Source organism: Tursiops truncatus, chromosome 8 (genome assembly GCF_011762595.2).
Source record: "Tursiops truncatus isolate mTurTru1 chromosome 8, mTurTru1.mat.Y, whole genome shotgun sequence".
NCBI classification, from domain to species: domain Eukaryota; kingdom Metazoa; phylum Chordata; class Mammalia; order Artiodactyla; family Delphinidae; genus Tursiops; species Tursiops truncatus.
Window position 1 is genome coordinate 104,040,959 of NC_047041.1, and position 15,329 is coordinate 104,056,287.

Here is a 15,329-nt window from a genome sequence, read left to right on the forward strand (position 1 = left end):
GCCACCGTCACCACTGTCTAACTTCAGAGCGCTCTAATCACCCGGAGAAGAAACCTCGTGCCCCTTGGCAGTCTCTCTGACCCTCCCCTCCCCCAGGCCCTGCCACCACCAACCGCCTTCTGTCTCCGTGGACTTACCTCTTCTGGACACGTCGTATTAGTGGAATCCTACATTACATGGCCTTTTGTATCTGATTCTTCCACTTAGCGTATTTACCGTCATTCAGCGCCTCATTCCTTTTTACGGCTGAATAACATGCCCTCGTGTGGATCTGCCACGTGTTGTTCCTCCGTCCCTCACTCCCTTTGTGCGCGAATCCAGCCTATGCTTTTCATTTCCCCACGGTGCTCTTCTCACTTTTGGTCTCTTTGATGAGACACGGTCTCCGAGAGAGAGGCCCTGACTGCGTGCTCCTGGCCGTGCCTCGGTGCGTGGCCAGGGCTGGGTGCACCGGGGTCCTCGGTGAATAGGGCGCCCCGAGTGGGATGGTCTGAGCTCCGCCCTGCCTTGTCTCAGTGGATGGCGGCTGGTAGCGCTGTGGACCCACGGATCCAGGCCAGGTCAGCGATACCCTCCCGCCAGCACCTGTGCCTTTCTGCGCGGGAGACTCACACCCTAGGAATGGCTCCAGCCAATGGCCTTGTCGCGGGGGAGTTGGGGGAGCATCTAGGCTTCCTCGCCCCGAGGAGGCGGGGACACCCTGAGGTTTTTTCTTTGAGGTCCCCACGGAGACTGAGCCTGGCTGCTACGGGCTGATGGGGCACCTTCTATGGCTTCCTTCCCTTCCCTGACCTGCTTCTGGGATTGCCATCCAAACACACTGCTCAAACTCTGTCTCAGGATCCCAGCCCAGGAGGACACGGATGTGCCTGCCTGACCTGGAAAGGCCCCAGATTCCTCCCCAGGCTGACACGGCCCCCGCCTCTCCCAGGCTCTCACTCCAGCTCCCCACGGGCCTTCTCTCCAGCAGGTACCCCAACCCTGAAGGCAACTGGGCTCTGCTCTCCAGCCCCCGCCCCGCAGACCCTTGTCACCCTCAGCCCATCCCTTGGCCGCCACCCGAGCAGCTCGGTTCCCGATGCGACCAGTGATCCGGGTCTCCCCAGATTCCTGTTGCTTGTGTCATGTGTGGGAGAACTCAAAATAGCCAGTGCGGCCTGTGCCCTGCCTGGGAAGGATCTGGTTTTCCCAGGGGTTGGTCCCCAGGGCACAGACGAGGTCTTGGTCACCAACGCCCCTACTTTTGGCCCCGTGCTCAGCTGATGTGCTCTCTTCCCACGCTTGGGCAGGCTTGATGTCCACTGTGTCCCTCACTCGCCGTGTGACTGTGGACAAAGCACGTGGCCTCTCTCAGCCTCAGTTTCCCCAAGTGCAACAGGAGGATCGTCGCTGCGCTAATCTTGGTGGTCATTTCAAGACTGAAGTATGACGAGGGACTTGAGAGTTCTTGGTGATCTTAAAACACTGCGTCATGTTTCTCCCAGAGATGGTATAGAAGGGAGGGACCAGGAGAGCAGGGACAGGGTCTGAGGCCCTGTTGCGTGTCCCTTGTCGCTGCAGATGGGAGTTGCTGCCATCATTATCTGCGTTTTATGCAGGCAGAGACCGAGGCTCAGCAAGGGGGTGGGGCTGCCCGAGCTCAGGAAGCTGGTCGTGGGCAGGATATGAATTCAGATCTGCATGATTCCAGGCCCATGATTTTCCCTTGTAGCCGTGAGGACGGGTGATTTAAATTTTTTTTCCATGTGCTTTTAGAAATCATTTGAAACTGTTACGAGGAGCAACTTTTGTCTTATTCAGTAGTACCCAGGCCGGTTCCTGGCATGCAGGAGGCCCTCAGTAGATGCATGGATGAATGAGTGAGTGAATGAATTAAACTATAAAGCTACGTTGGCTTCATGGGCACATAAACCGTGGGCACATGTCTTCTGCTCCTGCAGGTGACAGGGGAGACCTAGCCCCATGGTGGGCGTTGGCCTGAACTGACCAGGAAGGAAATGGATGAGATCAAGCAGCGTCACGAGCAGGCCCAGGGTGCCCGACCTCTGACGGTCATGGGCCCAGGCTGGGAAGACGTTTGGGCCCCTCTGGGGTCTCCTCCATGCCCTGGCAGCCTCTAACCCTATAACCCTATAAAACAATGCAGAAATGTGCCAACACGGTTGGCACGTTGCCCAAAATAACACTGCTGGGGGCCAGCGTTCGGGAGCCGTGGGGGCATCTCTGACGTTCGAACCACATTTGGTGCATCCCGCGGGCGGGTATCTCGGGAGAGAAAGCTCTCTGTTGATGCTGCGAGCCGCCAACAGTGGCCCTGGTATGGCATGAAGGATGCCCAGGCTGACTCAAAGCCAGTGTCCCCACCAAGAGGACATCTTCCTCCACTGCAGGTTCCGGGGACAAGGACCACAAGAGCAACGCTGCAAAGGCAGCTGCGGGGGGTGGGGGGTGGATTCCTCGTCCGTTTACGGTGTATGTGGGGTAGGGGGTGGCAGGAGACAGGAGGACGCTGGCCCCTTATGAATCTCAGGTCTGTTTCCTTGCCTGGGCGCAGGGCAGGGAACAGAGTTTGTGCCAAGGATGCCCTTTCTCATCTGCTTTGTAAACCAGCGGCTCTGTGACTGCCCCGTTGCAGGAGTGATGGATGTTGCTTCCAAGATTAGGTTCTAGAGGACGGTGATCTCCATCGCGTTAGTCCTCTCCGACTTTTCTCACTTTCTTGTTCTGACGAAGCCGGCTGCCCTGTTGTGAGCTGCCTTATGGAGAGGCCATGGGGCAGGGAACTGAGACCCTTGGTCTATCAGCCCGTGAGTAACTGCACCCAGCCCACAGCCGCTGGGGCTCAGTGAGCCCGGTCCCTGGAGAGGTCTGCAGCCCCTGCCACACCTTGACTGCAGCCTGGAGAGACGCAGGCAGCCATCCAGCTAAGCTGTATTCGGATTCCAGTCTGGGAGAAACTGGGAGACAGCAAACATCATTTCAAACCATAATGTTTTGGGGTTACTTGTTATGCAGCCATAGATAACCAATACAAAGATTTCATTGAATGTGTCTTAGGAAAAACATAAGTAGCACGTGAAATTGGGTTTGGGACATTTATTGCTCGCAACGACACTAAGCAGGGAAAAGCAACCCATTTAAATCAGGTTGAAGAGAACCATAAGGTAAATAAACGTACAGATGGGTGTGGGACGGCAGAAATCGGGAGGAGGAAGGAGATGACTGACTGAAGTTCCGAGAGCACTGAGATATTGGCGGGAGGGTCACTGATGCCACAGCAGGTGTGTTCAGAGGTAATTCTGGGTTGTGTCTGGGTGCAGCTGTCTACAGGGTGCCACAAGGACTGCCTCTTCCCAGGCTGAGTTCTGCTCTGCTGAGGGGAGGCTGCACAGGAGATCACCCCGGTTACTGCCCCCTTCCACAGCCTACGCAGGGTGCAGCATCCCCAAGGGGGGAGGAGTGGCTCTGTGGCCTCTTTGCTGTTGCCCAGTGTCCAGTGGGTTGAGGGGACCAAGGATCTGGGAACCCTGGTTCTAGGACAGCTTCTTTTTTAAATTTTATTTTATTAAAAATTTTTTTTGGCCACACCACGCGGCTTGTGGGATCTTAGTTCCCCGACCAGGGATTGAGCCCATGCCCTCGGCCGTGAGAGCACAGAGTCCTAACCGCTGGACTGCCAGGGAAGTCCCTAGGGCAACTTCTGGCTGTGGCCGTCACCTGCCTGTGGACTGAGGAGGGACAGTAGGTCCATGGGAGGAAGGGGAAGGAGAGAGGAAGATGGGGGTAGGGGTGTCAGATGACGTCACTGTCACACCCCGGGTTTCCTGCAGGCCTGCTTCCTGGTCTGCGGCACCAGAAAGACCCATGGGCAGAGCTAGGAGGAGGCCTGGTGACCTCATCCAACGTCAGCCACAGACAAGGGGAGATGTTGGCAGAGCCTTTGTCACCTCTGGTCTCAGTTTCCCCATCCCATGGCCTTTTGGGGGGTGTGGCCAGAGCCCACTGAGTGCACATCCCTTCCTCCAAGCCTGTCACAGCATCCTCTTTCCCAGTTCCGTCTGTGTCCTCCACTGGACCAGACAGACGAGGAGCTCCGAGGGCCAGCTGGCCCCTGACACTGAGTGCCTCCCTCTGCCCAGCGCCTGACACGTGTCACCTTGCTTGTATCCTCTCAACAGCCGTGTGAGGCTGGTGTAATTCTCCCCCCACCCCCACTTTACAGATGGGGAAACAGGCTCAGAGAGGGGCATGACACGCCTACATCCTCAGAGCTGGGCCAGCCTAGGAGCAGAAGTAGCAGAGTCAGGATGCTGGCATCCCAAAGCACCTGTTTTGTTCGCTGCTGTATCCCAGCGCCCAGACTGGTTATCCCAGCGCCCGGCCTGGTGTCTGGCAGGCAGTAGGTGCTCGGTAGACACTTGCTGGGCAGGACTGGCTGAGTGGTGGCTCTTGGTCAACCTCACAGAGCGGCTGGACTTTGAGGAGGCAGCTCACCCGGGGGCTGGACCTCAGCGGGGGTTACATTGCCGCTAGGGGGGCTGTGTATGCCCAGAGAGTCCTGAGGGCCAGTGCCATCTCCTTCATGCCTCACAGCGGTCTTGGGTTTGTTATGATCCCACTTCACAGAAGAGGAAACTGAGGCACGCAGAAGGGCTGTGACTTGCCTGAGGTCACATCGAGGCCAGGCTGGTGCCCCTCTGGTTTCACTCCCAGACCAGCTCTGCTCCCTTGGTCCTGTCCCCCTCAGTCAGTGCCCTGGGCTCCAGGAGACCCACACATGGGACCACCAGGCTGTCGTGAGGACCCGGCTACCCAGAGGGCCCCGCCAGCCCTTTCTCTCCCCACGGGCACCTCCCGAGGCTGACTTACTGAAAGCTAGTAGTGGACATGGCGCAGAGGCCATGTGTCTGCACCCCAGGGTCAGTTTGTTTGTACAGGGGCATGCACTGGCATCTGAGAAACCTTGTTTCTCTCTCCCCTTTTATGAGCACTCCTTCTGTTAACCCCACCTGCATCCAAACCAGCCTTGACTGACTCCAGAAAGTCCGTGCAAATGCTTACACAGCACTGCTTTCCACTCGGGCCTCATGAGTTTGTACAAACATCAAAGGAACTCTTTAACTGCAGTAAAGACAAGTCCTTGGGGGATGGGCCATTTTTGCAAAGGGCTGTGTGCATCTATTATTTCCTTTTTCAGAACAAACATGTCTTACTTTTTCCTGGGTTTTATTTATTTATTTAATTTCTTTTGTTTTTACCGTTCTGCTCAGGTATTTTAGGTGTGTTTGTCTTTTTTCTCTTTTTGGTGGGGGAAAGGTTGGAAGGGAGACAGAAAAACAAAACCGAAGGGAGAAAAAAAATCCACATGACTCTTCCCACCCACTGCCACCCCCGGTCCCGGGCCTGAGTCGATGAGGGCGAGATGAGCACACACGGGGCAGAACAGCAATAACTTAGGGTCGGGGGGGGGCATCAGGAGAACCCCAGATATAATCTCTGGACTCCACAGCAGACGACGCTGCCTGTCTAGAGGCCCAAACGGCTAGGGGTGAGGTGGGCAAGCGTACCGAGGAAGGAGCGGTGACAGGGAGGAGAGGACTGGGACTGGAGAAACTTCACTGAGTAGTGGCAGATGAAGTGCGTTTTCAATGCGCTAGATATGCGCTGGGGAGGAGCTAGAGTTGGCCACACCTCCAGGGGGCGGGGCCCCAGGGCTGGCGGGTTCGGGATCTCCGCGCAGCTAGAGTCCCTGGTGGTGGCTTAGCCGGCGCTGGCTGCGTGGTAGCAGCCGGGGGATACGGCTGGGCCGCTCACGGCCAACTGGCCAGTGTGTGGATGGCCCAGGGGGGCAGGCGGGTGGCTAAACCCCGGCTGGCCTGTGCCAGGCGCCAGTTCCAGCCCTTACACGGGCCCCCAAACCTTGCCAACAGGGCTAGTGGGTGTCGGGCAGTGAGAGGATTACCCCGCCGGGGCCCAGGGACAGGCAGACGGCTGCGGAAGCCATCCATCCTCGTTGGTCTTGGGGTAGAGTGCGAATAGGCCCAGGTCCCCCACAGCCCTATAGGGCCCTGAAGGTCATGGGCGACAGACACAGCAGAGCATGCAACCAGGGTCGAGAGATGCCCTGGTGCATCCGGGGGCCCTGCTGCCGCACCCATTTGTCCCCAGCTGCCAGAGCTGCCTGAGGTAGAGTCAGGCCTGGCCAGGCTGGGAGCCAGGCAGCCCCAAGGCCCAGAGGGACACCCATGAGGCCTCAGCGCCCCCAGTGCGGTGCCCTGAGCCAGGAGTAGGAATAGACGGGGGTCAGGTGCAGAGCTGTACAAAGAAGTAGGTAGGAGGCCCCGACCTCGAGGGCCAGCAGGGCTGCCTGCGGGCCACCCCCCCCCGCCCCCGGCCGCCAGCAGTGGGAGCGGCAGCAGAAGTAGCCGGGGCAGGAGGCCAGAGGAGGAGCCCGCTGCAAAGGAGAGTCCAGCCAAGAGGCCATGGCACAGGAGTCCAGGGAGCTGGCTAGTCGGGCTGGGCCTCAGGGGTGTGGGAGGGGGTTCGGGGGGCATGTCTGGTGAGGGACAGCCATCTCCAGGATCTCTCGGGGTCCTAGACAGAGCCCCCTCCTCCTCAGGCACTGGGGTCACTGCTGGACCCTGGACCCAGCCAAGGTCCAACTCCTTATGCAAGAGGCTACCATCCTCCTTCCCTCACGACCTCCATTCCCCGGATGCCTCCTGGCCCCAGGGGCTCCTCTCCTGGGGTGCCGGGGACGGAACTCTACGCTCCTCCATCTCCTCCCCAGGGAGCCCCCAAACTTCCTCATCAGCCAAACTCCTCTGCTTTTGTGGACTGGGGCTAGGGGTTCCTGACTCTTTCCCCAATATCCTCTGCTCTCCTGGCTCCAAGGCAGCCCCTTCCTTCCCCAGAATCCTCCTCTCTGGAACTGCTTCCTCCTCCTCTCCCAGGATTCTTCTCCTTTTTTTAAAAGATTTACTTATTTTATTTTATTTTTGGCTGTGTTGGGTCTTCGTTGCTGTGTGCGGGCTTTCTCTAGTCGCGGTGAGTGGGGGCTAATCTTCGTTGCGGTGCACGGGCTTCTCATTGCAGTGGCTTCTCTTGTTGCGGAGCACGGGCTCTAGGTGCACGGGCTTCAGTAGTTGAGGCTTGTGGGCTCAGTAGTTGTGGCTCGCGGGCTCCAGGGCGCAGGCTCAGTAGTTGTGGCGCATGGGCTTAGTTGTTCCGCGGCATGTGGGATCTTCCCGGACCAGGGCTCGAACCCGTGTGCCCTGCATTGGCAGGCAGATTCTCAACCACTGCGCCACCAGGGAAGCCCTCCCAGGATTCTTTGGTCTGCCTCCTGGCCAGATTAGCAGGGCTGCTCTTCTTTAAGGGTGCCTGTGTTAGGTGGTCCCAGAGCCCCAGGAGCGGGGAGTGGGAGGCCCGGGGAACACCGGCCTGCACGTACGTTGAGGCTCTTGGGCTGCTGGCGAACCTGGGCCGCGTGCTCTGCCGCGGTCTTGCGCACGCCGCTTACTGTACTCCAGCTGGTTGCCCAGCTCTGTCTGCTGCTGCCGGCGGGTGAGCTCGGCCCGTGTGCGCTGTACGGCCTGGGGCTGCCGCAGCTCCGGCTCCCGTGTGGTCTCATGCTGCCGTAGCAGCAATACACGCTCCAAGTCCTTCTGTGTCTGTTTCTTGTTCAAGTCCTGAGGCAAAAGAGAGGCAGAGCCCAGAAACTGGTCCGAAAGCCTTGTTGGTGTCAAGGAAGGGAGAGCCCCAGGACTCCTCGGCAGAGGGAGCCGAGGGTGGGGAGACGGGGGGTGCAGATGAGAGGTGGAAGGGAGCCAAGCTCCTGGCGGGCCTGGGAACTCTAGCAGGGTCTGGCGGGCATGAGAAGCGAAAGAGGCGTGGAAAAGAAGCCGGGTCGCAACACGAATGAGGGCAAACGGGAACGGCAACCACAAGTGAGGCGAATGGAAAAGGATGTAGGTGTCTGGGATCTGGGAGGGGAACAGGGGAGGGGGTGGCCTACCTCTCGAAGCAGGTCCTGGTCCAGGCTGTGACGAGCCAGCAGCATCTCGCGCTGGTACTGGTGACGCTGCAGCTCCAAGGCCTGGCGCTGCTGTAGCTGCTCCTTCGGCCGCAAAAGCCACCCGGGCTTCTCCCGCTTGGAGTGCTGGGCTTCTGGCGCTCCCCGGCGAGGGCAGCGGGACAGCAAGGAGGTCAGGGCCGCCTCACCCTCCATCAACCCCACCCACCGCTGCAGCCCCATCCCACCTCCTTCAGCTGCGCCTTCCGAAGCTTGGAGGCTCGCTTCTGCGCCTCTGGCAGGGCGGCCGCTCCTTCTTCTGCTGCCCGAGGACGTGCTGCTGGCAGTTACCCGCCTCAGCCCGGGCAGCTCGCGCCGCCTTCTCGCCGGTAGCCTGGTGCCGCCTTGACAGCTTTTCGGCCGCAGCCCCAAAGCCAGCCCGCCGGCCTCGCGCTCCCGCTCCTGAGGCTCAGCCCTCAACCTCAGCCCCGACGCCAGCAGCGGTGTCCGGTGCTTTGTCGCCTCTGCCTGCAGCTGCTGCCGCAGGGCTGAGTCCTGCGCGCGCTCCCGGGTCTGACGGCTGACCAGGCAGGCAGTACGGATGGTGGCAGAGCGCTCCCGGCTGCGGCAGTAGGCCTGTCAGCAGGCAGAAGGGGTGGTGGATGTGGGAGCCGGGCTGCAGGTGGCTGGAGAGGGCCCGGGCTCATCTCTGGCGGGTAGGGATCGTCACGGAGGCTGTCAGAGCCCGGCAGCCGGTGGACGATGGAGCTGTGGGAGATGACGGTGTGCTCGCCCTCCCGCATCGTGGCCGTGTCCCGGGCTTCAGGGCCTGTGCCTCCTTGTCAGAGGTGTCTGCCAGGCTGTTGACTGAGCTGCTCTGGCTGGAGGGCTCTCTAGACCGGCCCGTGTCTCGGCCCGCTGCCTGGAGGGCTTGGCCTCCTCCTCTGGGGCCTCAGCGCCAGGGCCACTGGGCGCCTCTTGCAACAGTATCTTCTTCATCTTGTGGTACTGCACGTTGTCCGGCTCCCGGACAGCTTCCTTGGTTCTCTGGATTAAGTCCATGATGACTGCGGGTGGCTGCTCCCGGAGCACAAAGCGGTGCTTCAGAAGAACCTCTGAGGTTGGTCTGTCTCGAGGGATTTTCTGAAGGCAGGAGTCGACACAATTCCGGAGGTACTCAGACCAGTGTCCTGACCGGAGCACCGGGGACTCGCTCTCTGCAATGTGTTATAAGGCACTCATCGCATTCATGCGAAACAGCGGTGGTTTCCATTCCGCCAGCTCGGTGCAGGTGATACCTAAGGACCGAGACATCCACCTTGCCATCGTCCTGCCCCCTCATTCATTCCAGGATCACCTCTGGAGCCATCCAGTACGGGGCGCCCGCGAAGGAGTTGGCAGGTGCCATGACGGGTGCAGAGCCGAAGTCCCCCAGTTTCACCAGGCCTGGCTCTGACAGCAGGATGTTTCCAGCCTCACATCCCTACGGATCACGTTGCGGGAGCGCACATAAGCCAGGCCGTGAAGGGCCCCGTGGTTCCCAGCTGCAATCTCCACCTCCTGAAGGGGCTTCCTGTGCACTTCTAGGAGGTCAGAAGCTGAGCCCAGGCGATACTCCACCACCACCCAAGCCGTGTGCCTCCTCAGGTAACAGCCCCGGTACTGAATGGCATCGGGATGCCGGAACTTCTGCAGGAACCGCACCTCCTTGACGATGTCCTGCCGTTTCTCATTTGACTGCTTCCCACTGTAGGATACCTTCTTGAGGGCCACCACCCCACTATTCCGGACACTCCCGGCAAAGTACACGCCTCCAAAGCTGCCGTGCCCAATTTCCCGGAGGTCACGGAAGAGCTTTTCCGGGTCGTTCTTGAAGAAGAGCTCAGCCACGTCGGGGTCCTTCAGGCTCCCGGCCGGCATGGTGGCCCCTGGGGGTCCTGAGAGTGGGGCTTGACCTGCTAGGGGTCACTCTGGTGCCCAGAGTCTCCACCTCCTCCTGGGGTCCGCCAACGGCTCTGCCAAGCCGGGAGAGGGCCAAGGAGACCTTTCCCCTTGCCACCTCTTCCCCCGTCCTCCCGCCCCTTCCTGAGGGGTCCCTCCTCTAGGGCGCTGGTTGCTGAATCCCGGATTTCTGATTGTGGGGTCTGAACCCCAGATATTTGAACGCGGTGGGGAGGCCGAATCTGATATTTGAACTCATGGGGAATGAACCCCAGATACTGGTGCACGCAGGGTCCTGAACCCCAGAAACAGAGCCCCAGGTTTAGAGAGGAGTCCCAGATATCTGTAATCTCAGGAGCTGAGACCCGGATATTTCAGAAGCGTGGGGTCAGGCCCGGAAATTCGGGACAGAGGGGACTGAGCCCCAGGTTTTTGGCCACTGATAGGGGGCCTACCCGGAGGATTCCGACGGCACAGCCCCTCTCACACCGGATTCCGGGGGTGAGAGCCTCCACTCCCACCCCGGCCCCCTCCCTTTCCCTTTCTCTCTCCCCAGGACAGCTGAAAGATTGTACGTAGCTGAGGGCGGTCCCGATGCCCTCTGCCCCTCTCCTCTTCTCAGTCTCCGCCTCTCTCCTCACCACAGCCCCCCGTCTCGTCCCAGTGTCCTTCTCCCTTTTCCTCCCAATTCCAAGATGGACACAGGGCGGGAGCCTTTTCTAGGTTTTAAAATGCACGCAGATTGTTTAAGAAAAAAACAAACCAAACCCATGAACGCATCCTGTGATTTCTCTCTACCCTCCTGGGGTAACCACACTGGTGCCCTCCAGAGCTGTATCATCTTTTAAATACTCGCCAAGTGATGGGCTCAAGGATTTCATTGTTATTTTAATTTGCATGCCTGTATTCTAAGGAGGTGGAGCTTTGCATCGAGCATTCATTATTCATATTTCTTCTTTTGTGTACTTCTGGTTCTTACCCTTTGCCCCTTTCCCACCTAGGGGGAATTTAGTCCTTTTCTTACTGATTTTTTTTTTAAAAGAAGATGTTGGGGGTAGGAGTTTATTAATTAATTAATTAATTTTGGCTGTGTTGGGTCTTCGTTTCTGTGCGAGGGCTTTCTCTAGTTGTGGCAAGCGGGGGCCACTCTTCATCGCGGTGCGTGGGCCTCTCACTATCGCGGCCTCTCTCGTTGTGTAGCACAGGCTCCAGACACGCAGGCTCAGTAGTTGTGGCTCACGGGCCTTGTTGCTCCGAGACATGTGGGATCCTCCCAGACCAGGTCTCGAACCTGTGTCCCCTACATTGGCAGGTGGATTCTTAACCACTGCGCCACCAGGGAGGTCCCTCTTACTGATTTTTTTCTCTTTTTTAAAACATCTTTATTGGAGTATAATTGCTTTACAATGGTGTGTTAGTTTCTGCTTTATAATCTCTCTCTTACTGATTTTTAAGAGCTCTATGGGAGGCAGAATTATGGGCCCCATGACCTCCCCCTCCCCATCATGCTTGTGGTTATGGTCAGTTAGATGGCAAAAGAGATCCTACAGATGTAATTAAGCATACTAATCATAGCTCACGGGCTCAGCCGCTCCGTGGCATGTGGGATCTTCCGGGACTGGGGCACGAACCCGTGTCCCCTGCATCGGCAGGCGGACTCTCAACCACTGCGCCACCAGGGAAGCCCTAATCAGCTGATTTTAAACTAAGGAGATTATCCTGGATTATCCCATGTGTCCAGTGTAATCACATGAGCCCTTACAAGCAAAGAGATGCTGCAGAGGGGGAGGTCAGAAGGATTGGAAGCACCTTGCTGCATCTTGAAGCATCTCATTCAAAGCATGGGAGGATTCAGTGCTCTCTTCCTGGCTCCGATGATGGAGGGGGCCATAAATAAAGAAATGCAGTAGCCTCTAGGAGCCGAGAATGACCCCCAGCCAACATCCAGCAAGAAATGGGTACCTCAGGGTGCCACAGTGGTTAAGAATCCGCCTGCCACTTCCGGGGACACGGGTTTGAGCCCTGGTCCAGGAAGATCCTACATGCCATGGAGCAACTAAGCCTGTGCACCACAACTACTGAGCCCACGCTCCAGAACTACTGAAGTTCACGCGCCTAGATCCCGTGCTCCACAACAAGAGAAGCCACCGCAAGGAGAAGCCCGTGCGCCACAAGGAAGAGCAGCCCCTGCTCACCGCAACTAGAGAAAGCCCGTGCGCAGCAACGAAGACCCAACGCAGCCAAAAATAAATAAATAAAATAAATAAATTTATAAAAAAGAGAAGAAATGGGTACCTCAGTCCTAGCCCCATGGCAGTGAATCTGCCACCCACCTGGATGAGCCTAGCCCAGGTGGGCTGAAACCTTGACTTTGGCCTCCTGAGGCCTTGAGATGAGAACCCTGCCCAGCCACTGGACTTCTGACCTCCAGGACTTAGAGGTAATAAGTGGGAGTTGTTTTAAGCTAAATTTGTGGTATTGTGTCACTGCAGCAATAGAAAAAAAGCTCTTTACAGATTAATGTTGGAAATACTTTTTATATGTAGTGTAAATATTTTTTTAAATGTATCACTTGTCATTATAAACTTTACCCTCAATTATACTTAACCTCCCTAATTTCATTATCAGAGGGTAAATTCAAATTCCATTTTGGGGGATGACCTTTGGCATCACTCCCATGTACCCAAAAGTCACATGCAAAACACAGATTCCTGGGCCCTGCCCCGAGTTTCCGATTCAGCGGGTCTGAGGGGGCCCAAGAATGTGCATTTCTAACCCGCGCCCACGTGACGCTGACGGAGCTGGCCGGGGACCACCCTTTGACAGAGAAGGCCTTCCTTAGAAGGCCTTAGAGCCCCGCCCTGATGGAAGGAAGCTGAGCCCCACCCACCAGGAGGCGTGGCCGGCTAAGCCCCCGCCTCCAAGAGCAAGATCTCCGTCTTCATTGGCTGGTAGGAAGGAGCGTCCCGTACATCACAGGGCTGTCCCCGCCTCCTCCCGAACCCCGGGGGCGGGGGCATTGCGCCTGCGCAGTGGAGCTCGGCGCTCTTGTCTGGTGCTTGTGTGAGGTCTGGGTGGCCGGCTGTGACCCCATGGCGGACCCCCGGGAGGAATCGGAGCCCCTTCTGAGCCGGACCCGCGGCGGCAGTGCCCGCCATTCCCCGGCGGGCGTACCCTCCTGTCACAGCATCCAAGTCGGCCCTGGTGAGCCGCGGCCTGGGGAGGGGCCGGGCCGCGCAGGGGTGGCGCGTGGGGTCCCGCCGGCCCGCGCCGCGTCACTACTGTCCCTGTGGGGGCGCCCCGCTCCCCCGGCCGGGGTCCGAGCGGGCCCGGGCGGCGCGGCGCGCCAGGGAGCCGCCTTCCCGAGGGCGGGGCGGCTGCGCCGTGCGGACCCCGGCCCCGGCCAGGGCGCGGGCTTCAGCCAGATTCTGCGGGGTCGCGCCCTGCCCCCGACCGATCGGGCTGAGACGCCTCGCTCAGCCCAGGGGCAGCCAGCCTCCTGCAGCCCCCACGGTTCGCCCGGGGCCTCGTGCTTTCCGTGGATCGCCTTGGTGATTCCTAGGAGGAAGCACTTTCGTTTTCCCCAGTTCTTACGGGGAAAGTGAGGCACAGAGAGGGGCGTTCCCCTACTCAAGGGCTCACAGCCAGGAAGTGGCCGAGGTGGGATTCGAACCCAGCTGGGAGTGAATTGTGAGGCAACTCCTTCAGCGTCGGCTTGGGGCAGGCCTCCCCAGACCGGGGCGGCTTCCTTCCTTCCTTCTCTGCAGCTCCATCCTGCTCTTCCTGTTTACCCGCAGAGAGATTGCTGAAACCCAAGGAGGGCGGGGAGGGTGAAATCCTTCTGTCCCTGGCAGACCCCAAGGGCACTGGGTGCTGGGTTAGGGATGGAAGGGCCTCAGCCTCGTTTTGCAGAGGGGGAAACTGAGGCCCAGAGAGTGTCCAGGACCTGTCCAAGAACATAGACCTGGGATCTGTCTCAGCCGCTGCAGGCACCCACACTGGGTGCTCCTTCCAGGCCACCTTCTGTCTCTGGGCTCACTTTCCTCCTCTGTTGGGGAGGGGTCCGCAGTGTGTGCCTGTCCTGGGATTATTGGGGCGGGTCTCTGGCAGGAGATGGAAAACATGCCCACCTGCCCATCTCAGAGGCTGTCCTGGGAAAGTTCTCCGTCCAGTCCGTGCAAGACCTCCCGGGGCCCTGGACATGGTGGCATTCAGGGGATGCAGCCTTTGCGCCAGGAGGCCACTTCCCGGCTGTGTGACCTTGGCAGGTTGCCTAACCTTTCTGAGTCTCAATAAAAGGGGGGTGGTCGGGGCGTTGTGAGGATTCAGAGAGAGTCCAGGTGCCCGGCCAGGTGGCAGAGCTGGTGCACATCAGTGCTGATGACCATTCTGGGCAGAGAACCCTGATCACTGCAAGTCCAGCCCCGGGAGAGTGCATGGAGGACAGGTGAGACTCACCCTAGGGACAGGAGCCGGGGCAGGCAGTGTGGCTGGTGAAGGGGGACCCTGGGGATGGCTTTTTGTCCCGACGCCGTGGCCTTGGTGGGGGCTTCGGAGAACATGGACAGGACACTCTGTGTTCTGGATTTCCCTGGTCAGGCTGTCCAGCCAGGCTCTGCAGACCCTCATTCAGTTTCTGCCCAGCTCCCGTGCGGGGCTCCTGGATGGGGTCCTGAGCTCAGGGTCCGCCTGTCCGCAGCTAGCTGGACTCTCCTACCGACAAGGGTGGGGGAGGACTGCTGCTGGGTGCTCCGTGGACCCCAGTGGGCCCGGTGGTCAGGTCCAGACCCAGCCCCACCTCTGGGCCGTGACCACAGGGTGGGGATAGTCATTTTCTCTTCCTGTTCCTGGTCAGGGAATTACCCTCTTACTGGTTATGGAAAAGTCAGAGGACAAGGGGTCACTGTGCCATAGAAGGGGCTTTGAGAATAACAATAATAGCAAATGTTTATGAAGAGCTTACCGTGCACAGCACTTCAGCTACAGTAACCCACTCCGCCTGCCCATCAGTCCTGTTGCGTAGGGCCCGCAGGAAGTGAGGCACAGAGAGGGTCAGGGGCTTGTCCAGGGTCACAGAGGCAGCTAGTCAGGACCCCACCCAGGTAGTGGGGAGTGGGCAGGGCCTGGAGCCAGAGCGGCAGGGGGCTTTATTCTGGGATGTTGGGGAGGACAGGCTTGGGGCGGGGGGACCAGTGCAGGGCTGAGGTGTTCGAGCCGCCATGTCCTCTGTGCTCCGACATTCTACAGTGGTTGGGGGGGGGCGCTGACAGCTGATCGCCACCTGAGGCAATGAGTCCCTAGACGCCAAGCTGGGGCACAGCGCTCCCGGTAGGGCCGACAGCCTGGGAGGCTTTGGAGAGCTTGGCCTTGGCGG

The 15,329-nt window shown here is 58.9% G+C and overlaps 1 protein-coding gene and 1 pseudogene across 4 annotated transcripts in view; one reads left to right on the plus strand and one right to left on the minus strand.

Annotated features, from left to right (window-relative positions):
• Nucleotides 1-5,675: 5,675 nt before the first annotated feature.
• Nucleotides 5,676-9,934, minus strand: LOC117313346 (serine/threonine-protein kinase TAO2-like; annotated as a pseudogene).
• A 3,057-nt stretch (nt 9,935-12,991) lies between these two features.
• The window catches only part of TPCN2 (two pore segment channel 2), a 31,878-nt gene continuing 29,540 nt past the window's right edge, over nt 12,992-15,329 (plus strand). For 2 of the 4 annotated variants that reach the window (XR_004527696.2, XR_012333639.1), the window contains exon 1: nt 12,992-13,159. Coding sequence is in view for 2 of the 4 variants with exons in the window: in XM_033861343.2 (XP_033717234.1) it covers nt 13,048-13,159 (112 nt within the window). In the remaining 2 variants the exon portion in view is untranslated. The remainder of the gene's footprint in view (nt 13,160-15,329) is intronic. The other 2 variants (XM_033861343.2, XM_033861342.2) reach the window with 2 other exon arrangements.